Source organism: Carex rostrata, chromosome 14 (genome assembly GCF_964058835.1).
Source record: "Carex rostrata chromosome 14, lpCarRost1.2, whole genome shotgun sequence".
NCBI classification, from domain to species: Eukaryota; Viridiplantae; Streptophyta; class Magnoliopsida; order Poales; family Cyperaceae; genus Carex; species Carex rostrata.
The window spans coordinates 2,826,401-2,849,785 of NC_135931.1; the positions used below are offsets into that span (position 1 = coordinate 2,826,401).

Genomic DNA, 23,385 nt, shown 5'->3' on the forward strand with positions numbered 1-23,385 from the left:
CACTCTTGTAATATCTTCATGATCCATGAGAAGAGGGTAGTTGCAACACTAATACAACACTTCAATTGAATATCTTCGAAACACACTAGTAGAGCCTCCAGATGGTAAGAGAAGAGACTGCTTGAAACCCCCAAACCAGCACTTCAATTGAATATATTTGCAGCACTCAAGTAGTGTCTTCGTATGGCTAGAGAAGTGTAGTTGTAACCTTAATACAACACACCAATTGAAGATTTTTGCATCACTCTAATAGCGTCTCATTATAGCAAGAGAAGAGAGTTGTTGCGACCCAAATACAACACTCCAATTGAATATCTTCGAAACACACTAGTAGAGCCTCCAGATGGTAAGAGAAGAGGTCGCTTGGAACCCCAAACCAACACTTCAATTGAATGTATTTGCATCACTCAAGTAGTGTCTCTATATGGCTAGAGAAAAGTATAGTTGCAATTCTAATACAACACTCCAATTGAAGGTTTTTGCATCACTCAAGTAGTGTCTCCGTATGGCTAGAGAAGAGTGTAGTTTCAACTTTAATACAACACACCAATTGAAGGTTTTTCCATCACTCTAGTAGCATCTCACTATGGCAAGAGAAAAGAGTAGTTGCAACCCTAGTACAACACTCCAAAAAAAATTTTGCAGCACTCTAATAGTGTCTCCATATGGCAAAAGAAGAGTGTAGTTGCAACCCTATTACAACACTCCAATTGAAGCTCTATGCAGCACTCAAGTAGTGTCTTCATATTTCAAGAGAAGAGGTTAGTTGCAACCCATATACAAAACTCCAATTGAAAGACTTTGTAGCAATCTAGTAGTGTCTCCATATGGCAAGAGAAGACGGTAGTTGTAACTTAAATACAATACTCAAATTGATGGTCTTTCCAACACACTAATAGTCTCTCCAGTTGGTAAGAGAAGATGGTGGTTGCAACCTCAATACAACACTCCAATTAAAGGTCTTTGCATCACACTAGTAGTGTCTCCATATGACAAGAGAAGAGAGTAGTTAATAAAGGTCAAATTTGTCATGATTTTCCCTATCACTTAGCCTATATTATTGTCATTTATCGAGTTACAATTGCTTATTTTTTAGAGAATCAGATTTATTTTTGTTATTTCACTTGATTTTAGAGAATTTTAGATTTTCAATGATTTTGGAACAAAAACAGGCTTAAAACACGCAATTCTGACACCTCAGCCTCAAGCGCACGGATGCCGTCATCTGCATGCTATCTAGAAGTGCTACCGCACAGATCTCGGCCAAACCGCATGATATTCCAGAAATACTATTGTAGACGGTTATACCACTTGTATGGATCTCAGCCAAACTGCATGCTATTCCGGCATCCGCACATAGAAACTGCCATAACAGCAGTTACAGATCTAACTTCCCAATCAAGGCCTATTTAAACAAATGAACGCCTGGGAAAGATCTCTCTCTCACTCCTGACATATCACAGAAGACAATACACATCGGAGAGCACTTAGAACTAGGGTTTCACTCTAGTGGAGGCTATGCAAAATGAAAATCACTAAGGAATAGCAAAGTCTCAACTAGAAGAGAAGGAAGGAACAAGGCGTGAAGACGGCGTGTATGAGATAAGGAACAGCATAGGTGTTCTCCTTCCATCTCTCTCTATTGCTCTCCCTCTTTATGTACTTTGTTTCTTTTGTTGTTGAACCCGCCATGAGCGGCTAAGCAACCTTATTCTAGGGTGAAGACATGTAATCTTGAATTCTTATGAGTTTAATCTAGTTGTTCACTTATATTATCTTTGCACTATGATCTGAATTCTTACTGAGACTTTATGCCTTATGATCTTGTTTATTGTGTGTTTAAAGTGACCTCGTATGTGTGGAGTGCGCAATCCACTCATACCTAATTGGGGTTAACCAATATCCGAAGAATATAAGTTATCCTAGGTACAAGTAGAATAGACTGACTCGTTGACCGCTTGTATCCAAACCACAGTCAAGGAACCTATTCGGAAGTGGTTTAGCAAACAAATGTCGCATTCCATCACTGATAGTGGTGTAATCTTGATTATTGTTATACCAAAGGTTAGAGGAAGGACCGACCAAGTGAACTTGACCCTTTTGTAATATTAGTAATAAGGACTTATCATTGATCTTTATGCTCAGGCCTTACAAAGTACTGGATGGGTACTTACTCACTGTGAGTCCGGCCCAGAGATCAGCACTAGAATAGGATTAGCAACTCTCAGATCGCATAGATACCAATATCAGGCATGTACGGTTTTGGCCAGACCGTGTGCGATTCCGACTAGAGTTGAAACCAGACCTTGTACGGTTTACCCAAACATGTGCAGATGGTGACAGAGTCACATGCTATTGAGTAACTTTGCAACTGACGTGTATTAGCAATAGCATGTAGATTGTGACAGAACCGTGAGTAGAGGTGCTATCAGGTCGAGTCCGGATACTATTATATTTGGACTCGTACCCAAAAGTGTTCGGGTCCAAATTTCAATCCATACACTTATCTGTTTCAATTCGGGTCGGGTCTGAATCCAGATACCTATCTACCCATAGATATTTCGAATCCAATATTTCAGTTCTGGGTACCCATAACTTGTTTGTAGATTATCGGGTTCGATTCGAATACGGAGCGATTCCGGATCCGAAGCGGGTATATGTCACAAAAAAATCAGGAGGATGGAGAGAAAATAACTTTTGAAAAAAAAATATTGAAGGAGAGATATAATTTTTAAAAGTAAAATATTAAAGATGACGATTTCTTTTTCTATGGTTCAAAAAATCTATTAATGAAATACTAATAATTTGTAGAAATGACATATCAATGAGAGCAATAAATTTCCATTATTATGCAGAGGATATCAAGGCAAATATTGAAGGATGTATCCATAGTAATAAATTATATTTAAAAAATTAACGCGGCTGTTATGGAAGGAATAAATTTGGCATCCATCTATGTGTATAAACATAGCGAATATGTCACTGCATTCTATTTTCTCACATTCAAAAAAGTACTGGATTCACCACAACTTGTGCAAAAATTAATATGCAGAGTTGTATTTTTATATGGTTATTAATATATGTTTTATCGAGTATTTATACGGGTATCGGGTCGGTTCAGTTATGGATTGGATAATTAAATGAAACTCATATCCTACCCATTACAGTATCAGTTCCGATTCGGATCCGAGTCAGATATTAAATTATTAACTTTGTAACCATATCCATAATTTAACCGATTATATTTTTTAAACCATACCCTATCCAAATTAATCGGATCCGGGTAATCGGGTAAAAGTAGCACCTCTAACCGTGAGCTATTGTTATGATAATCAGAACCTAGATTAAACAAGTTTGAATGACAGAATGTCTGATTCCCTAAAAGTCCATCTTCTAAACACTTAAATTACTACCACTTCTTTGTTGTATTCCAATATTACAACCGAGAAACCAACAATCAACCAACCAAACACAATCAACTAACCTAAAGGAACCGATAACCTAGACCTTAGTTTTGCATCTTAGATCTCTTAATACACCATCCCTGCGAATCGACACCCCAATCTATACTACACGGTAGATTCATGCGCTTGTGAATCGACAGGAAGTAAAAATTAGGGTTATAAATATTATTAGCATTGATTTCCACCCTATCAAGCTTTTTGGCGCTATTACCGGGGATGGTGTAAAAATTCTCACGAATTTTTACATTGTCATTAAGGTGTCTAAGTTACCAAACTGAATCTAGGTCTTTTAGTTCTTCTTTCTTAATCTATTTTCTTAATTTATCTTAATCTCTTGTTTTTTTCGTGTAGGTGCATACACTGACTGGATACACGAGATCCAGTCTAGCTCTCAACTCAAACAAGAAGTTAACCCCTCCTCTCTCAACTTCAGTCAAAAGGAAGTGTGTAAGGAAGCAAGACCCCTCCAAGGGAATTCTGCCCAAACCTTCTGAGATGTCTTCCAATGATGAAGTTCTACCGGACCCGCGACTACAACACAACCAACAAGCTCCACCCAACCGAGTAGAGGCTAATGAAGAAGAGACTACATCAGTGACTTCCTCACCATCAGTGTTTCCATTCGACAAGAAGGAGTAGAGCAAGACCACATGCGTCTCCGCCTATTCCCTTTCTCACTTGGACCAAGGCCAAAAGCATTAGTTTGACTCTCTAAGTCCCAATTCAATCACAACTTGGGACGAGCTCGCCACTGCCTTCCTTACCAAGTACTTTCCACCTAAGATGACTGCTGACTATCGATTGAGAATCACCAGTTTTCAACAACAAGATGGAGAATCTTTGAATGATGCATGGGAGCGCCACAAGGACCTCTTACGAGAGTGTCCCCACCATGGACTTGGCAAATGGCTAGTTCTATTATCCTTCTATGATGGTCTCTTCTCTCATCTGAAGCAGTTACTGGACACATCCGCATGCGGAGCATTCAACAACCAAAGTGTCAAGGGAGTGTGTTCGCTTCTCAGAGTGTGCTTACAAAGTTTCAGGTACAACAAGTTGTACCAGTTTAAACCTTGAATTTACTCTCGTCTAAGGTTGCAAGTGCACAACCCTATCCGTGTAGTATATTAAGGTATCGATCCTCAGGGACGGTTTAATTCGATTCTAAATTTCTACAAATCCGAGTTAGGTACTAGAAGTGTGAAGGGTTTGGTTTGAATTCGTTTCAATTTCCTAATTTCGGGTGTCAATTCAATTAACAGTAAATGAAAGCAATTAAAAGTTTTGGTTTTGAACAATGATAAAAGGCGCTCCCAGGGTTTCAGGTTTCATCCCAAACTTTGCCTTCTCTGGACCTATCATGCGACTCGCATCATCTCTGATGCGGGTCGCATGGCCCTCGAGCAGAGCTGACATGTGTTCGTATCTAAGTCGATTTCTTGTGCGAGGCTTCAACCTGTAGCTCTCACCTACTGGTATCTAACCTAAATTGATTGTCTGGTTTGCTAGAAGTATCCACAATCTTTCGATAATGGAAAGTTCACCTCTCGGCTACTATTGATCATAAATCTACTTCAAATACTCAATCACAATTGCAAGAAACATCAAGGTCAAATTACTAGAAGAGATGCTATAGACATCTAACAGTAGACAAACAAGAATCAATCAAGCAATCAAAATCAAGCAATCAATGAATACTCAAACAAAGAATCACACAAGTTCAAACTTAGATGGAATCAACATGCAACTCAAAGACAAAGTTATGAGACTACATCCTAACCCTAGGAACTAAAGATCTACTCAGTCATGATGAAACAAAGCATAAAAGAGAGATAGAATAAGCAGATCATGATGAAGCTCGAAGATCCAAGGTGGATTGGAGATGATCTTGCAATCTTCTCTTCTTCTCCTCTTCTTCAAGCAAGCTCTAATCTCCTTCTTCTCTCTTGATCTCTGCTCTCTAAGTGTTCTGGAATGTAAAGGGGGAAAAAGCTCTCCAATTTCTGGCTTAGGACCTCTTTATATAGGCATTAGATCTGACTTGGAGCTTATCAGGTCGAATTTGAATTGGGCGGCAACAGTTGATGCGACTCGCATCAACTGGATGCGACTCGCACCAGGTGAATGCGACTCGCATCAGAGCTTCCTGAAGTCTGCCTTTTGCCTGATTTCACCTGATTCCTGCAAAGTGGGAACCAAAACATAGCAGTACCACATTCTAGGGATATTCAATGTAAAAGGTGCTATTTGTTGGTTCAAAATATCATTTTCTGTATGGAAACAAGTCAATATAATAGGTCTAATAATGTGACATCAGAGTGACAAGGAAAATCGATAGCTTGTGCCTAAGCTTAGATTATTCCTATACTTATGATACTAAAAAGGTGAAGGAGTCGGAAGCGACCCAACTTGCCCTTATCTCATCGAAGGTCGATGCCTTATGTGATATGGTCACCAAGCTCATTACCCCACATTCACCAAGAGTCAATGTAGTAGCACATATATTATGCGAAAACTGTGAAGAAATCCATCATCCTAGCTTGCCATGTCCTTTCCTCACTGGAACCAACACGGAATATGTTAATATGATAGATTGTTCTTTTAAACCTAATGATCTGCCTACTAACACTTATCATCCAGGTTTAAGGAATCATCCAAACTTCTCGTATAGGCGCAATGACGAGGCGATGCAAGCACCGCAATACTATCAATAAGAGTATCATCCTCGACCTCTTTCAGGTAAGTCTTATCTCCGTGAAAAGTTAGATTAATTTATTTCAATGCAAGAAGGAACTAATAGGAAGATAGCCTCTTCTGTTGAGTTAATAGATAATACAACTACGAATCTAGAAAATCAAGTTAGGCGACTATCGAACGATTTTTTAAATTATTCTAGAAAGGCTTGTGTAACTGTTGCTCATTGACTTAGAAGTGAATCAACCTATCAAGACCCTCATATGCCCAGTTGGATGTCTAACCCGCAAGGAGATAACCCCCAGCCTCGGAGATAACCTAAATCGCAGATGGCCCAACTCAATCGCTCACGATGAAAACAAACCACACACTCAGTCGCACACGAACGAAGCTCAACCGCACACTAGCTCTGAAGAAGGTAATTACAGCAAGCACACGGTTTAGTCTGAATAACATGAAGAACCGTACGCACCTCCTGTTCAGCCAAAACCTACGCATAACAACTCTAATAGACACGATAAACCTAACCAAGGACCTCCTCCTTATCAATCACCTCTGCTCTTTCCGCAGAAGGTTATCAAAGCCAAACTCGAGAAGTAATTCGCAAAATTTATTGAGAGGGTTGGAGATCTAAACATTATCATTCCTTTTATAGAAGCTATCACAAATATCCCTTCATATCATAAGTTCTTGAAGGAACTACTCTCTAATAAACAGAAGCTTCAGGAATGCGCAACAGTGTCACTGAATGTGGAGTGCAATGCCATGGTCCAAAGTCAATTACCACCAAAAGTTAAAGATCTGGGGAGTTTCGCGATACCTTGTGTAATCGGAACAACCATGATCAAACGAGCACTTTGTGATCTAGGTGCACGCGTTAGTCTCATGCCCAAATCAGTCTTCCTAAGGCTCAGCATGGGAGAGCTATCACCAACAAGGATGACCTTACAACTAGCAGACCGCTCTATCTGGTACCCTGAAGAAATATTAACTGACGTCCTTATCCGAGTCGGAGGTCTACTAATCCCCGTGGATTGTAAACCTAATATAACACTCCAATTGAAGGTCTTTACATAATACTAGTAGTTCTCAGATAGCAAGAGAAAATGGTGGTTGCAATCCCAATACAAACACCCCAATTGAAGGTCTTTACATAACACTAGTAGTTCTCAGATAGCAAGAGAAAAGGGTGGTTGCAATTCTAATACAACACTCCAATTGATGGTCTTTGTAGCACTCTAGTAGTGTCTCTAGATGGCAACAAAAGGGGGTATTTGTAACCCAAATACAACACTCTGATTGAAGGTTTTTGCGGCACTCTATTAGTGTCTCCTGATGGACGAATTGGTCACGCTTTTAAATTTATAAACATGTTTGTACTTCTGATCAAATCACAAGTGTATGATCCTATCGAGTAGTATAATCGAGTGTCGATCCACGGGAATAAGGTTATCGGTCTTGAACAATCAAATCGCAACCCATTGAAGGGCTAGACAAAATTAAATCTTGAGAGTTGTTGGTGATCAAAGATGCAACTTTGTATTTTCAAATCAAAAGATAAATAGAGTAGTCAAAAGGAGATGATAATTCCTAGGGATTGTTACTTCAATCCACTTTTATTCTTATTTTGGTTTGATGTTGGTTTTCAGTTGTTTCCAAAAGTAGCTAGTTCATAATGTAGGCTGTTGAATCAAATTTTATAATTAACAAGTGCTTGAACACATCTTAATTAAATATATTTTTAATATAAATGAAGGTTAAACTACTCAAAACTCAAAAGTCTGTAGTCACTATTTAATGTAATTTTATTTTTATAAATGTAGTTACTTTCCATTTATAAAATATTTATTTGTATATTAATTTCTATTTTATTTTATTTTTATTTGGTAATGCTGATTACAGAAACTTATTCTAACAACTTGAACTTTGCAACTATAAAGGTATTAATTGTTTTCCAAATTTATTTTATCTAAAAGATAAGCTTCTGAAACTAAGGTAGTATTAATTATATAATTTATAATGTTTGCTTTAAATAGGGAGGTGGACACACTGCTCCTGAATACCAACCGAAAGAATGCATGGCCATGTTTAATTGGACGGTGGATTGCAAATCAACCTCTTTAAGAGTCATTAAAGCTACAGTATAAGCTTGAGTTTTTTTTTTTTTTTTTTTTTTTGCAAACAAATAAGCTTGAGATCACCAAAGGAGTTCATATGAGTTTAACCACAAAAAGTATCAAACCTGTTACGTGGCATAATATATTCCATTCACTTTCCTTAACAGAGTGTTCTTTTATTGATCTCTTTTTGTATCTCTTTATATATGTATACAAGCTGGCAGGTAATTAATAGATATCAAATTAACATAAATTTATCAATGGACATTTCACGCCTACCAAGTTGTGTAGTAGTGATTCTCTTTTGCATATTCCACTGTTTTCCTCATGCTACTACAGGCTCTATTGTCACTCATCTTCCTGGTTTCCATGGTCCTCTTCCTTTCTCTTTGGAGACGGGGTATTTTCATATCATTAAAATATGAAGGGAAGTCTTTCATTGATATGACTGTGTAGATATAATGCTGAAAACTAAATGTAGGTATGTGACAGTAGATGAAGAGAATGGTGCAAACATGTTCTACTACTTTATAGAGTCAGAAGGGAATCCAAGTGAAGACCCTGTTCTTGTTTGGTTTGCTGGTGGGACAAGATGCTCTGGTTTGCATTCTCTTTCCTTTCAAACAGGTAAAGTTTTTTTTTTCTCCCTTTATTTTAAAATTTTGTTAATTGGAAATGCAACAAAAATTTACCAGTGTTCTATCAGATTTTAGATTACAATGACAATACTTGCAGTACAGGTCCGCTACAATTTATAAAAAAGCCTTATAATGGTAGCTTACCACAACTGGTATATCATCAATATTCTTATACAAAGGCAATTATTTATTATTTTTCTAGCCCAATTTGAATAATGATTATCATTTGGCTCCTTGCATAAACTGTCAATTTCTGACTAGGTGGCAAATGTAATATTTCTCGATTCTCCTATTGGCACTGGCTTCTCATATTCGTCAAACCCCAAAGGGTACGACATCGATGACATCACTGCTGGTATACAAGTTGTAAAATTTATCAGAAAGGTGAAATATGTAGCACTCTTTGTTCCTTGTATAACCAATCAACTCAGGTTATAAAATTTGAATGTTTTTCAAAACCTTGACTCAGTGGCTCATGGACCACCCCCAGTACCTCTCAAATCCTCTATATGTTGGCGGGCATTCATATGCTGGTAAAATGACTCCATACATTGCAGAATTAATTTCAGAGGGTAGGTACTTCTATTATTTTATTACACAATCAATTTTATACAAGCAACTTTTACTTTGAAAGAAAAAAATTATTGCCCATCACAATTTAGTGCACGGTACTTGTCAGGAAACAATTCTGGCATATCTGTTGAATCTTTCTTTTTCATCTGCTTCCTTGTTTCTTTGAATAATCAGTACTCGCGCTACAATGTCCGCACAGTACCCGTGCTATAGTAACTGTATTTAGATAAATAATGTATTATGGTCCTCACTAATTATATTGTGTCTACTAATTATTATTCTAAAAAGATATTATATAGTCTCAACTAATTATTATTCTAAAATCTCGGCAGCACTCTTTCAAAGCCTCGGCACTAATTCCGCGTCAACATTTCTCTAACAAAAATAGTTGACCTCATAAAAATAAATACTTCAGTGCATAGATATAAATACTTTCAATACTTAGATATTAATACTTTCAGTGTCATATGTAAAAAGTGGAGGGATCCAATTACAACATTATGGCAGTTTAGGTCTCCACAAGCAGTTATGTAAAAATTACAACATTGTTACTATATAAATATAAATACTTGTGTTCTTTGAACTATATACTTCAAGATTTGACTATTAATATTAAAAAAAAAGTTATAGATCTGGAACGATTGCAATCCCCACAAGCAATTATGGCAGTTTAGGTGCGGGTACGACGTCAAAAATTTCAAAAAAAGATGCGGGTACGATTATTTAAAAATAATTAATTTATCATTTACATTGTTTACTATATAGATATAAATATTTGTGTTCTTTGAACTATATACTTCAAGATTTGCCTATTAATATTTTAAAATAAAGTTACAGATCTGGAACAATTGCGGTCCTCACAAGCAATTATGGCAGTTTAGGTGCTAGTACGACATCAGAAATTTCAAAAAAAAGTACAGATACGATTACTTAAAAATAATTAATTTATCATTTACATTGTTTACTATATAGATATAAATACTTGTGTTCTTTGTACTACATACTTCAAGATTTGACTATTAATATTTTAAAAAAAAAGTTACAGATCTGAAGTGCACTTATGACAGTTTGGTCCCCACAAACAGTTATGATAATTTAGATGCGGATACTGTAGCGTGGGTACTCATATAAGTTTCCTATTTCTTTTGTCCTTTATTTTTGGGTTGTTTCTAGGAGTTGAAGCTGGTCAGAAGCCGCTTCTTAATTTCAAGGTATATTCTCTGGAATGATTTTTTTTTTTTCCGCTTAACATCAAGATAGCTTCAGATCCTGAGATACTAAAAAACTTTTTTTTCCCATAAATTTTGTTTCTTTTATATTTTATGTTGGATTATATATGCTTATGGTTTCGTCTTTCCAGGGTTATGTGATTGGCAACCCCGGCACAGGGGAATGGTATGATTCAGGTTTCTTTGTTAAGTTTGCTCACGGCATGGGTATTATATCTGATCAATTGTATCAGGTATTCTATTTTATGCAAATTAATTTAAAATTTGGATGTATGTCTAGTAATTATTGGTAACAAATAATTTCTTACTGTTCAGTTGGCTCAACAGAACTGCAAGAGAGAATACAACAGAAGTCCCAATAAGATTTGTGCAGAAATGCTAGCTGCCGTTAACAATGTAACAAAGAGAGTCTAACAATATCTCTACAAGCTTCATTTCTGTTCTAGCTTCTGCTTTAAATTAAATTCAGGTTCACTTTCTTGCATGCAGTCACTCCTGGAAACAAATGAATTTCATGTACTAGAGCCGAAATGTGATAATGGAGCAAAGAGTTCTAGATTTGTAGATGGAAGTAAAAGATATCTTAGTGAAGAAGATAAAATAGGTTTGCTTCAACCATCAGAGGTTAATTCTTTTCAATGCAGGGTTAGTCCACTTCTTGGTCAATAGTTATTAACTAAAATATCATGTGGGTAGAAACTTGTTTATCCAATATTTTGCATTTTTTTTAATTGGGAGATACATTTTTACTTTTGAAAACAGGCCTTCCAATATTAGGCTTATATGATTAACTAAATTAGCTAATCAGGATATCACTAATCTCAGAGTGTAATCTAATCTAGTTGCATAGACATCATTAGAATCTTGATTTATTTCCTTTTTTTCTGTCTAACAAGGCGTGCTCAACTGCTCGTAATTTATTATGCTTAGAGTAAATTTAAAAATTATAAATTTTGCGCCAAAGTGAACTGGTCCTACATATATCAGACATCAATTTCTTTTCCTCGTCTGATATTAGAAAAAAAAAAAAAAAAAACTTGGATGCAATACTATGTTTTTATAAGACAAAAGAAGGAAATTACATGGACAAAAAAATTATATTCACTTATTACATCGTTAACTCCTATATTATAGTAATTTCAGCTCAAAATGTACAAAAGTGCACCTTGACTATGCATTTAAAGATACTTCCTACTACAATATACTTGAATGCGATGTCAATATAAAGAACACACTGATTTGCATCCTAATTAGTTGGTTTTGAAAATGCAGGAGGCGGCTTATACACTACAATATTACTGGGCAAATGAGAATCTAACCAGAGATGCTCTTCATATCAAAAAGGTGAAACAAAACAAAAAAAAACAGGGGGCGAGAAGAGAATGGGAAACAATAATAATAAGGGATAAAACAATAACAAAAACAAACTCTAACTAAATCAGATCATGAACAGGGAACAGTAGAAGAATGGGAACGATGCAATGCAGATCTTCCTTATACACATGATCTCCCAGGCACTATTCAATTTCACAATAATTTAACCAAAAAAGGTTACCGAGCCTTTGTATATAGGTAAACCATAAAAGAAGATCAAATGGTCATCATTCTTGCATTGCGAGGTAAATAACAATTTTAATTATAATAGTTTTTATGCCAATTTGTAGTGGAGACCATGACAGAATTATACCCTTTCTGAGCACACAAGCATGGGTACGATCTCTCAATTTCTCTATTGCAGAAGATTGGAGAGCTTGGTATGTTGGAGGCCAAACTGCAGGGTAATTCGGATATGTAAAATAGTTTTGAACAGAACAATTTATTTATTTTCCCTGTGTCAGTCTACAAATCATTAATTCGGATATGAATTTCTTGCTCTGGGGGTTTTGCAGATTTACAATAACATATTCCAACAACATGACCTTTGCAACAGTAAAGGTAATATTTACAACAACATTTTCAAATGTTCCATACAAAAGAAATAAAATAAAATAAAATAATGAAGATGTACATATTGAGCAGGGTGCCGGGCATGCAGCTCCAGAGTACAAACCAAAGGAATGCTTGGCCATGCTTGGCCGGTGGTTCTCTCATAAACCTTTATAATAAGTGTACAAATCTGATCTGCATGAACTTAAAATATATGTGCTTGAAAAATGTTTCCCCTGTAATAAGAGTGTACATCACTGATCTTTATGAGATTTTAAGAATATATTCCCTTCATGCAAACAAACTCAAAGGAAGGCATATAAATGGAAGCTCAAAGTTTCTATTATTTCTAGTCAAATTATGATAAGTTATTGTTATACACATGCTTAACAGCCTAAGATGTGAATGTAACAAAGAATGTCTGATTTTTTCTGTACTCACTGGTTCTCCTAGCCAAAAAGGGAAAAAAGAAAGAAATTAAATAAGGGTAAAACTCAAAGATACATCAGATTGTTGTAAACAAAACTGCCTGGATTTCTTTGTTTTGAACACATCAGTTGTTGTCGAGGCAAGAACTTAATTAGTAGAAGCATTGAAGTCAAAATTGTGCCCACTCATCTAGACATATCATGTCATAATGTGCACTAGCATTCATTTCAAAATCATGAATCTTCACATTTACTTGTCATGTGCTCCTTTGGGAAGCAGATCACGCCTCCAGAATCGCAACCGAAATCTCATTCCTGCAACAAATAAAAAATAAGAATTTAAAAATTTAGGTAACTTAGCAACAGGTGTACTTCATTTATGTAATCTCGTTTAGAATCACAGGCATGACAATTGACAACACCCCCAAAAAAAAAAAAGGTCTCGAAGAAAATGTTGTACCTCGAGGTTTTCTTGAGAAGAACTTCAGTACTTCATCAATAATCACCACCTGCAGGATAAAGAAACAAAAAAATCAAACAATTGCTCAAATTAATGCCAAACTGTAAAACCTGATTCATGTGTTACTGTGCTAGCTCCAGGTAGAGGTAATCAACCCAGATTATATTTTATTACTAAGAGGTTCCGGACCCGACCCACTAACAACCTAGGTCATATCTATAGGGGTGCTTGTTGGATAGGGTGGATCAGGATCAGGTCAGTTCAGTTTTGTTCTTCCCGGTCTCGGATTGAGTATGGGTTCAGATTGTCCCAGGTTTGAGTCATTCTAGGTCCGTTCGGTCACCTTTGTCTGAATTAAAGGTGCTAGGTTCAGCCTGTTCAGTCAATTTGGTTTTGTTCTTTCCGGTCTGGGATCACTCAAGTATGGGTTCATATTGTCCCAGGTTTGAGTCGTTCTGGGTCACAGGTCCTTCAAAAGTCTTGGATCTCAAGCTACTTCAGGTGCAAGCTGTTTTGGGTCATCAACACTCAGGTTTCAAGTCGGACAGGTTTGGGTATCAAGTCAACCGGGTTTAAGACTCCAGTTATTTCAATTTGGAAAATAAAAATTAATCTGGAGGTTCCGGTTGAATATTTTTCAGGTTAAACCAGGTCAAAAGTTGGGTTGAGCAGTTCAGAGTTTTCTCTGGTAGGTCAGATTAGGGTTCAGAAAGGGGTCAGCTCAATCCTGGTAAATTCAGGTTCAGGTCTAGTGGGGTTCAAGGTGCAGATTGATTGCATTCTGGTCTTGTCAGGTCAGGATTCAATTAGGTCGTTCAGCTTGGGTCAAATTTTGCCAAATCTAGTATCAAAGAAAACAGTGGCTTATATAAGCATTAACGAAGGGCACAAATAAGAACAGTAGGTAAAATACTTACAGGAAATGAGAGGTAGATCACAGTCTTCCAGTCAGACCATGACAATGGAGTCACCTAAAAAATTATGGCCACAGCATTGATTTGAATATTCTAAATTGAAGGTTTAAATTGTGTAAAAAAATGAATGAAAACATGTCCGAGGGTAAAAGAGAAAAGGATGCACACCGAGAAAAGCACAGAAAGAGGCTCGATGTAAAGTATGGATATATGAAGGAGCATTGTCAGAACAATGGACCCCAAAAGCCATGGGTTACTCCATGGTGGAATTTTTCTGTCCCATAACATTAGCAGATGTGCCATCAATAATTTAAACTGGATATTATGATATACTTGTAAAACAATGGTTTCCTCCAAGGGTTATATATGAATTGAATACTTACAAGAGTGACTGATTTTCACTAAGGTTATTCAAGGCATTGAACATCTCAACAACAACTAGCACAGTCATTGAGACGGTGGAAGGATGCTTGTCTTCATATATACTGCATGGGAATGAGGTTTGTCTCATGGCACATGAATCAAAGTTCACCTGAAACAAATATTATAAAACCATGTTAAAATTAACTATTCTTTCATGATTCACAATAAGTAGGTGAGTGCACCAGTCAATGAATCATATATACCAGTTCAGAATATGGCACATGGGGGCCATTGTCAGAATAAACAAACCACCAGACAAATCCAGCAACAGTCGCAAGTCCAACATAAGCTGAAAATCAGTAAAGTATTTATTGCTTAGGATCACAAGCATGCAAGTTTTGCACATAGTGAAACTTATATACGTCTTTTTTATCTTTGTTTTTTACAGTTTAGTATATTAGCGTATACATAGTGAAAAATATAAGCATATAAGTTCTGTATGCCCCTTTCATCTTTTACAGTTTCATGTTAATGCCACATTTTGATAATTACATGCTAAATGAATTTTCGGTGATAAGATATACCTCCAATAACCAAATAACGGAAGAAAAGCCACCCACTGACTACTGCTTCATTAACCTGAAATAGAAGCCAGAGTATGCATGTTTTGGTAAAGGCATATATGCAAAATTCAAAATCACTGGAGCATAAGGGAAAATAACAGTTTGTTATATATAGTACCTTGCGGGGCCGGGCAGTCATGACATCACTGTCAGGTTTATTGAAACCAATTGCAGTAGCCGGCAAGCCATCTGTCACGAGATTTACCCACAGAAGCTGGACCTGCATATATCAAATAACCATCACCAGACAGAAATTAATGTCCTAGTTTGGTTTTTATTTCAAAACCAAAAGTTAGACAATGATAAAAGAAATTACTGGGATCAGAGTGTCAGGCATGCCGAGCACAGCAGCTACGAAAATACAGACAACTTCTCCAATATTAGAAGATATCATGTATCGAATGAACTGCTTTGTGTTATTGTATATTGCTCTTCCTTCAGCTACTGCCTATACAAAATTATTTAGATAAACCATGTTTAGCAGGATAAATTAAGCCTATGTATAAATAAGGCTTTTTCATATACTGGAAATTGAAGGTGACTTACAGCTACAATGGAGGCGAAGTTATCATCTGCCAAGACCATATCGGAAGCACTCTGAAATTTTTTTATCAAAAATCTAAATGTTACTTGAAGTAAAGACAAAAATAATTCTTTCAGTTATCATTTATGAAATATCACAGTTATTTATAGGTTGAACACAATAGACCTTTGCAACAGCAGTGCCTGATCCCATAGCAATACCTATATCAGCTTTCTTTAGGGCAGGTGCATCATTTACACCATCGCCTGTCATTGCCACCTTGTACATTACACAATAACATGGTAAAATTACAGGTCAGACAAAAGTGAACTATTTAGTGAACTTATTTGACAGAAAAGAACTTCTTCACAACATTCAAAAAAGACTCGACCATATATAATGTGACAGGGAAAGAAAAAAAAACCTACCACTTCATTCTGATTTTTTAATGCTTCGACGAGCATCTTCTTATGTGAAGGCTCAACCCTTCAAAGTATCAGATAAACATACCACATGAGTTTCTCAAAGAAAAATAAACCAGAGTAGAAAAGGAGTGAGAGAAGAGAAGCTTGAGGTAACCTAGTGAAAAGCACCATCCTTTGTAAGGCAGCCATTCTAAGGAGAGAAGGTAAACTGTCAAACTCAGAAGCAGTGTAGGAAAGGCTGCTAAGATCACCCAAATTATCAAAGGCCCCAATTTGTCGGCACAAGGATTCCGCCGTGGTCTAAATAAATCATAATTTAAGCATAAATAACTGTTGTAAGTTAAATCACCATTTTTTCTGATAGATTTGGCTATTTGAATGTGAAATAGAAAACCTTGTTATCTCCAGTGACAACAATAACACGGATCCCGGCATTCATGCATGACTGAATAGCCTCAGATACTTCTTCCCTTGGTGGGTCCAGCATCCCAACCTAACACCGTGTTAACCCAAAAATTTACTAGCATTTTATAATGTCATTCATTAATAATGGAAGGCAATTACAAAAACTAATACCAGGCCAATGAAAGTGAGGTCTGTCTCATCATCATAGGAAAGAGCTTGTAGGCCCGATGGCATTCTTTTCATTGCTAGTGCTAAACACCTTAGAGCATCAATTCCTGCAAATCTGCCAGTTACATTCAATATTAGTACAACATATATAAATACATAACAAGTACATAAATAAATAAACAAAGGGAAAATAAATAAATAATACTGCTTTTTGCAAACTACATTTGATGTAAAGGACATACAAATTTTTTATACTGCCTTTTAACAGCCAACCATGGGGTTATTACAAATGGCATCCCATAGTCAATATAGGGCTTAAATCCAAACTTTATTATCTTAACACAACCAAGTGTCTCTTCATAACTGTCTCATATAAACTCAGAGCCTAAAAGTATAAATTTATGCTATCTTCCTGGGTTCAGGCTTGCGATGTTGTATGGTGCAGAATGTTGGGCTACTAAAAGACAGCACATCCAGAAGATAAGTGTAGCTGAGATGTGTATGTTGCGGTGGATCTGTGGCCATACGAGATGGGACCAAATATGAAACAATGATATACGTGACAGACATGGGGTAGTACCGATTGAAGAGAATTGTCCAACACCGCTTGAGATGGTTTGGGCATCTCTAGCGAAGGCCTCCCGAGGCACCGGTGTGTACTGGAATTATAAGCCATATCGGAAACACAAGAAGAGGCTGAGGTTGACCAAGATTGTGGGAGGAAGCGGTAAAAAGAGACTTGAAGGAATGGAATGTATCCAAAGAGTTGGCTTCATATAGGAGCACGTGGAAGTTAGCGATCCACGTACCACAACCATGACCTAAGGAATATTGTTTAGGGGTTGTTTAGGGGTAGTATTATAGGCTTTAGATCATAGGGCTAGTGATTTGGGGTCAAGGACGTAAAGCTTAGGACTTTGGCCCTTACAATATATAGTGTAGGCACAATATAGTTAGTATTATTATTAGTAGTATTACTATTGATATTGATACCATTATTATTATTAGTATTACTATTACTATTATTATTATTATTATTTATTATTATTTTATTACTACCTACCTTGACTTTGTGATTAAAATTGGGTTTCATTTCTAGCCTACCCCAACTTGTTTGGGACTAAAGGCTTGGTTGTTGTTAATGTTGTTTGTTGTGCGATCTGCCTGGCTTGGTTAACTTCAATTGAATTATAGAAATCAAAATGTTACTGGACCTAGGACCAAAGTTCTGAATTTTTAATAGGATCTTTGGTTCCCATCACACCAAACTAATGATTAGCGTAGTCTGCTGAAATCCTCATAGAATTTTGAATGTTAATTGCAAAATAAGACAAATTCGGTAAAAATTGGGCACTGTGCACTGATTGAAAATACTGAAAACTATAGGAAATAACCTAGATCGGCAAATTACATTGTCAAAACCTCACTACAAAGAAAGAAAAGGATAGAAAAAATAAAGAGGGCTCCTACCTGTGGAATCTGGAGTTAAGCTCACTGCGAATATCGGGAGTCAAGGGAATAGAAGAACCATCACTGTTGCACAATATGTGGGTGCACCGAGCAAAAATGCTTTCTGGTGCACCCTTTGAGAACATTATGTCTTGATCCTTTCCGCCACAGAGCACGCTCATCATCTTCCGGTCATGTGAGAAATCTAGTGTGCTTATCTGTTGTAGTAAACAAAACAATTCAGAAGCAAATAATAGCAAGTAAATAAAAATAAATAGACCACCTTTTCAAGATACACATGATTGACAAAACAAACCTTGATTGATTGTAAGAAAGAAGATAACAAAGGGGCAACATTTGAAGGGGATTACCTTTTTAAATTGGTGCTCCCAGTATTTATTACAGTATGATGCTCGCTCTAGCTTTGTCAACATATTTAGTGCTGTAAGCATTGAATCAAAACCTGGAAGACCAACCTGAACAATCGAGTTTCAAAATTATGTCTAAGAGGTAATTTTCTATGATAGATATTTCAGAAAGACACATTAAATGCAACCAAAAGACCACAACATCTAATCTTACTCTTACAAGCTTATTCTATCATTTTCTGGGATAAAGTCTGTATAGTGTTTTCAACATTTCTAAGGCAAGAAGCTAACCTTTTCCACAAACGTACGTAAAGCAACCTCAGTCGACTCCCCTATTTTTTCATACATTCTTTTGTCTGGGTTGTACTGTAGTATCGACTCGTTACAGAGGGCCGAGCACAAGGCTATGTGAAGAAGGCATGGCAATTTTGCAGGAAACTCAAGCTGATTAAAAAAAATTAGTAACATAGGAGTGAGTAAATAATTTTATAGCTTATAGATCTGATCCCTGGGAAAACCTTTAAAACATTAGAAAAAAGATGGATACCTGTGCTCCTTCATTATCATAAATAAGGCCCTCAGGGGCATATGTTGTTCCACTAACAGAGTATTCATCCATCATGGGTTGATGGTATAGGGATTTCATGAAACAAACCTACATAAAATTGAAAAGTATTTTGCTCAGATAGCATGACATCACTTGCATAAGAAATGTGATCAATCACAAGTAGCAGAAAAGAAAGGAAGTGACCTTGGAGACAGACATCATGTTCGTTGTAAGTGTGCCAGTCTTGTCAGTACAAATGACAGTAGTGCAGCCTAAAGTCTCCACAGAAGGGAGGGAACGCACTATTGCATTCAGCCGAGCCATCCTCTTTGTTCCCAGAGCCAAGCACCTAACATTTTTGTATGATTATGCATAAGCTAGCTTTTGTTGAAAGAATTTTTGCACAAGAACAGGGTTAACAAAATAGTACGTTGTGACAACAGCAGGTAGACCTTCAGGTATTGCAGCAACAGCTAAAGCTACAGCTACCTGCAACAAAAGAATAGCACTTTCATCAACACGATAATGGTCCATGGTGTACATGTAATAATGTAGGTATGCATGAATGAAATCAATAAAAGAGGAAAAGTTAAATCAAATCACCTTGAAATAATGAATAGCACCACGTAAAATGCCACCATGTTGAGGATCATGAAAATGACCAATATTTACCACCCAAACAAGCACACATATCCCAGCTATGACCTGGATATTTTTTTTGGGAGAAAAATGTACAGGAAAGACATTGAGATTAAATTTATTTTTCAATTCCACAAGTACATAATATTACACATCCAATGCATCATTCAGTATCATGGAAGTCAATACCTTTGCCAGAAATGTGCCAAATTCATCAAGTTTCTTCTTCAGCGGTGTCATTTCCTGTTATTATAACAGTTACTATGTTATTTAAGAATAAAAAGTTGAAATGCATTTTTTTAAAGATAAATACATTTGAAGATAAATACGTAGTGAACTAAAATATATCAATGGTTCTTAGTTGAGGAAATTTTTGCTAACAGTTTATAGATTGTGGTTGTCCTTCAAGTACCTTTTAAATATATAGTAAAATTCGAAGAATAAGATTGCAATATATCAATGGTTCTTAGTTGAGGAAATGTTTGCTAACAGTTTACAGATTGTGGTTGTCCTTCAAGTACCTTTAAATAAATAGTAAAATTCGAAGAATAAGATTGCAATATTACACAGCACAAACAAAAAAGAGAAAAGAGAACAAAACAAAGTAACAGAATACATACATCCTCAGTGTGTATCATGGCATCACGGATGCTACCTACAGCAGTGTTAGAACCAACACCAACCACGACAGCTCTTGCCCTTCCAGCGACTACCACTGTCCCCTATACAAAATCAACTATTTATTATATTTAATTTGCAAGACCTCCAAACAATTTTCAAGAAACTGATGCTGAGATAAACATACAGAGAAGAGGATGTTTGTTTTATCTTGATACACGGCATTTGTAGCTACTGCGCATTCCAGTTCTTTTGCCACTGAGCAACTCTCACCTATACATGGAGGCACAAGTAACAAGGATCGTTGGTCAATTCAAGCCTTATGCATGCAACAATATAATAAACTCTCGATGGAGAGAAAGGGCATTACCAGTAAGGATGGCCTGGTCAACACGCAGTTGATTGCTTAAAATTTCAACCATCCTCATGTCGGCAGGGACCTTGAAGCCAACTACAATACACACCAAAACCATAAAGAACTTTGACTTTCTCGTTGCGAATTGATTTTCTAGCTGAAAAAATGATTTTACAACCATGTAAACCAGCTCAATCTGTACTTCGTTCAGTTTGCAATAAAAAATAAAAGTAACAAAAGAAATACCTCCAACTTCTACAATATCTCCAGGAACAAGCTCTGTTGCCGGAAGTATGGAAAAGCAACCTATTAATTGAAACATCTAATAATTAAACATCAAAGCAATAGCCTAATATATAACTTATTAATAATATAGAGCAAGCAGACAACATGTAATACTTGTATTATCTTCAGCAAGGTTTATTAAAGTTACCAACACATATCTAAATGCCAAGTCTGGAAGAGAGCAAACGTACCATTTCGTAGAACTGTGGCAACATCAGCTTGGTATGCCTTCAACTCCTAGAAATTTAGCAATTATTTAAATATAAAAGCAGATTATATCTAGTCATTTACAAGTTTTGTCACCATGAAGCACGATGTGAAAGAGATTTCCCAGTAAACTAAAGTACCTCGAGTGCCTTTTCCGCATTTGTCTCGGTTATTACCCCTACAGCTGCATTTGCTGCCAGTATCATGAATATTACCTATATATAGTTAAATTCATAAATACTTGTAGATGAATAAACAAGGGGCACCATCTTTAAATACACTTCCTCATTTAACCTAAATATCTGATTCCAGTTCTGAATATGTGCGAAGAATCACATTTCAATTAATTAAGGTCCTGGTTTAATGGTCAATCCCAGCAAGATCCAGCACCAACATACCAATAAATTTAAGCCAATTTTCACAACAACAAAAAATGTCACAATTTTTAATAAAAAAAAAAACAAAGAAAAGACTTACAGATGGTTCAATAATAGCACTAAGACCGGTCTCTCCATTTAGTTTAGCCAGAATAAATGAAACAATAGCTGCCACTATTAATATTTTGACAAGCAAATCATCGAACTGCTTCAAAACTAATTTCCAAAATGGAGTACCTGCGCCACCAATTTCCATAAAGATAATTACGTTTGAGAATTACAAAGTCAGAAACTAAGTACCTTCACAATTCATTATTGGGATGCCACATTTTATTTTGCTCTTTTCCAAGAAGCTAGCAATGTAAAATAGCTAATAAGGCATTGTTAATGAAAGATCAGGCCATATTGCAGTCACCATTGTCATGACTTACTTTGTTCTTGAGGTAGAACTGTGAATTTCAAGTACATGAAAAGAAAAAAAAAAAACAAGAGTCAGTATAGGAGCACATAGCTGAATGCTATATAAATTGAGCAGCATCAAAATGTACCGTTTCTCCCGAAAATCCTAGCATGATCAGCGACCTAAGATCCAATTACAAAAATATGACATGAAAAACTCTTTCGTCAGCTTAAACAGTCATTAATTTATCCACGTAATGAGTTGAAAGGACGAACTGAGCAAGTAAACTTAGTGACCTGAGAATCTGAAAGTCCTTTAGTTGGATCAACGCTGAATGCCGCTAGTACCTACACAACCACACCAGATTCCATTACAAAACAGCTTATCCTATTTTGTCAATCAACTGGTAAAGCAATGCGACAGAAGGAGAGAGGAGCAATTTTACCTCGGAGACGGATTTTGCATAGGCGTTCTCCATTGATGGAGAGAGGGGGGTGCGGGGGGAGGGGGGAGGGGCGGAGGGAGGGAGGGAGGGAGACGCTCTCTTCTTTTAACTGATCAGAGAATGAAGAGAAGGAAGGGATCACGGATCGGGGCGGAAGAGCGCCGGAGCAAATGGCGTCTGGGATCAAGTTACCCTTGCATTTGGATCGTTCCGTACAAATTAGCACATTTCACTGGTAACGGAGACCCACTTATCACTCTAGCTCCGTAATTGTGTGGTCTTGGTGCATCTGAGCTGTCCACTTATCACTCTAGACTGTGGGGAAACATCGACTGACAGGTGGGGTATGTACATATAAATCTAGCTAGGCCGGGTCTGTTTAGTATATTATCGGGTAAGGCGTTTCGAGATAAGTAAAATTATGTTTGACCCACTTTATGACTTCTATCTTGAAAGATAATCCTTGACCACAGATAGTGTTCCGTTTTAGAATAGTATAGCCAAATTGTTTTACAAATCTTAAGCAATTGGCAATTTGGCATAAACTTTAACAGGATAATTTATCGCGTCCAAAAAAAATTTCCTTATTAGTAGAGTTAAGAATTTGAATTAGCAGAGTATTAATTTGGAGTCTAGGGCTGTAAACGAGCTGGCTCGGGTCGAGCTAGGCCTTAGCTCGACTCGTTTATTTTGGCCCGAGCCTAGACCGAGCGAGCTGGATCTAGGTCACCCGAGTCAAAACCCC

At 36.7% G+C, this 23,385-nt stretch overlaps 3 protein-coding genes and 1 non-coding gene across 5 annotated transcripts in view; 2 read left to right on the forward strand and 2 right to left on the reverse strand.

Annotated features, from left to right (window-relative positions):
• LOC144565304 (serine carboxypeptidase-like 11) overlaps positions 1-8,400 on the forward strand; it is a 93,492-nt gene extending 85,092 nt beyond the window's left edge. Inside the window, exon 15 of the mRNA XM_078315023.1 lies at positions 8,349-8,400. The gene's annotated coding sequence lies outside the window, so the exon portion shown is untranslated. The remainder of the gene's footprint in view (positions 1-8,348) is intronic.
• LOC144565883 (small nucleolar RNA R71) lies at positions 4,258-4,363 on the reverse strand. Its single transcript, XR_013515059.1, has one exon. It is a non-coding gene; the product is annotated as a small nucleolar RNA R71 (small nucleolar RNA).
• Positions 8,401-8,520: 120 nt separating the features above from the next.
• On the forward strand, positions 8,521-13,371 carry LOC144565306 (serine carboxypeptidase-like 12). 2 transcript variants are annotated; one of them, XM_078315029.1, is made up of 14 exons: positions 8,521-8,675; positions 8,757-8,902; positions 9,016-9,065; positions 9,175-9,297; positions 9,383-9,485; positions 10,660-10,697; positions 10,847-10,948; positions 11,031-11,111; positions 11,205-11,360; positions 11,988-12,059; positions 12,169-12,287; positions 12,380-12,493; positions 12,605-12,650; positions 12,735-13,371. In XM_078315029.1, the coding sequence occupies exons 1-14, from the start codon at positions 8,536-8,538 to the stop codon at positions 12,816-12,818; spliced, it is 1,374 nt and encodes a 457-aa protein (XP_078171155.1). In that variant the 5' UTR covers positions 8,521-8,535; the 3' UTR covers positions 12,819-13,371. The 2 variants fall into 2 exon arrangements, with proteins under 2 accessions (XP_078171155.1, XP_078171156.1); XM_078315030.1 differs by lacking the exons at positions 12,380-12,493; positions 12,735-13,371 and having other exon boundaries at positions 12,169-12,334.
• On the reverse strand, positions 12,966-22,838 carry ECA3 (endoplasmic reticulum-type calcium-transporting ATPase 3). Its single transcript, XM_078315019.1, has 34 exons — positions 22,641-22,838; positions 22,492-22,542; positions 22,344-22,377; positions 22,227-22,244; positions 21,896-22,032; positions 21,559-21,633; positions 21,403-21,448; positions 21,173-21,232; positions 20,942-21,022; positions 20,759-20,844; positions 20,574-20,675; positions 20,143-20,196; positions 19,918-20,019; positions 19,745-19,803; positions 19,519-19,663; positions 19,315-19,422; positions 19,059-19,211; positions 18,771-18,875; positions 18,421-18,617; positions 16,954-17,065; positions 16,772-16,870; positions 16,532-16,677; positions 16,381-16,438; positions 16,139-16,231; positions 15,976-16,026; positions 15,746-15,877; positions 15,548-15,649; positions 15,391-15,445; positions 15,070-15,155; positions 14,827-14,975; positions 14,612-14,717; positions 14,447-14,500; positions 13,530-13,578; positions 12,966-13,384 (listed from the first exon to the last, which is right to left on the reverse strand). Exons 1-34 carry the CDS (start codon positions 22,671-22,673, stop codon positions 13,320-13,322), a joined length of 3,003 nt encoding a protein of 1,000 aa, XP_078171145.1. The 5' UTR covers positions 22,674-22,838; the 3' UTR covers positions 12,966-13,319.
• Positions 22,839-23,385: the final 547 nt, after the last annotated feature.

Coding starts and splice junctions, on each gene's coding strand:
- LOC144565306 (XM_078315029.1), top strand. CDS start 8,536: ATGGACATTTCACGCCTACCAAGTTGTGTAGTAGTGATTCTCTTTTGC. Junction 9,066..9,174: donor ATGGTAGCTTACCACAACTG/GTATATCATCAA, acceptor ATTTCTGACTAG/GTGGCAAATGTAATATTTCT. Junction 12,651..12,734: donor TGACCTTTGCAACAGTAAAG/GTAATATTTACA, acceptor CATATTGAGCAG/GGTGCCGGGCATGCAGCTCC.
- ECA3 (XM_078315019.1), bottom strand. CDS start 22,673: ATGGAGAACGCCTATGCAAAATCCGTCTCCGAG. Junction 21,634..21,895: donor GTGCTATTATTGAACCATCT/GTAAGTCTTTTC, acceptor AACTATATATAG/GTAATATTCATGATACTGGC. Junction 15,446..15,547: donor TGACTGCCCGGCCCCGCAAG/GTACTATATATA, acceptor CTTCTATTTCAG/GTTAATGAAGCAGTAGTCAG.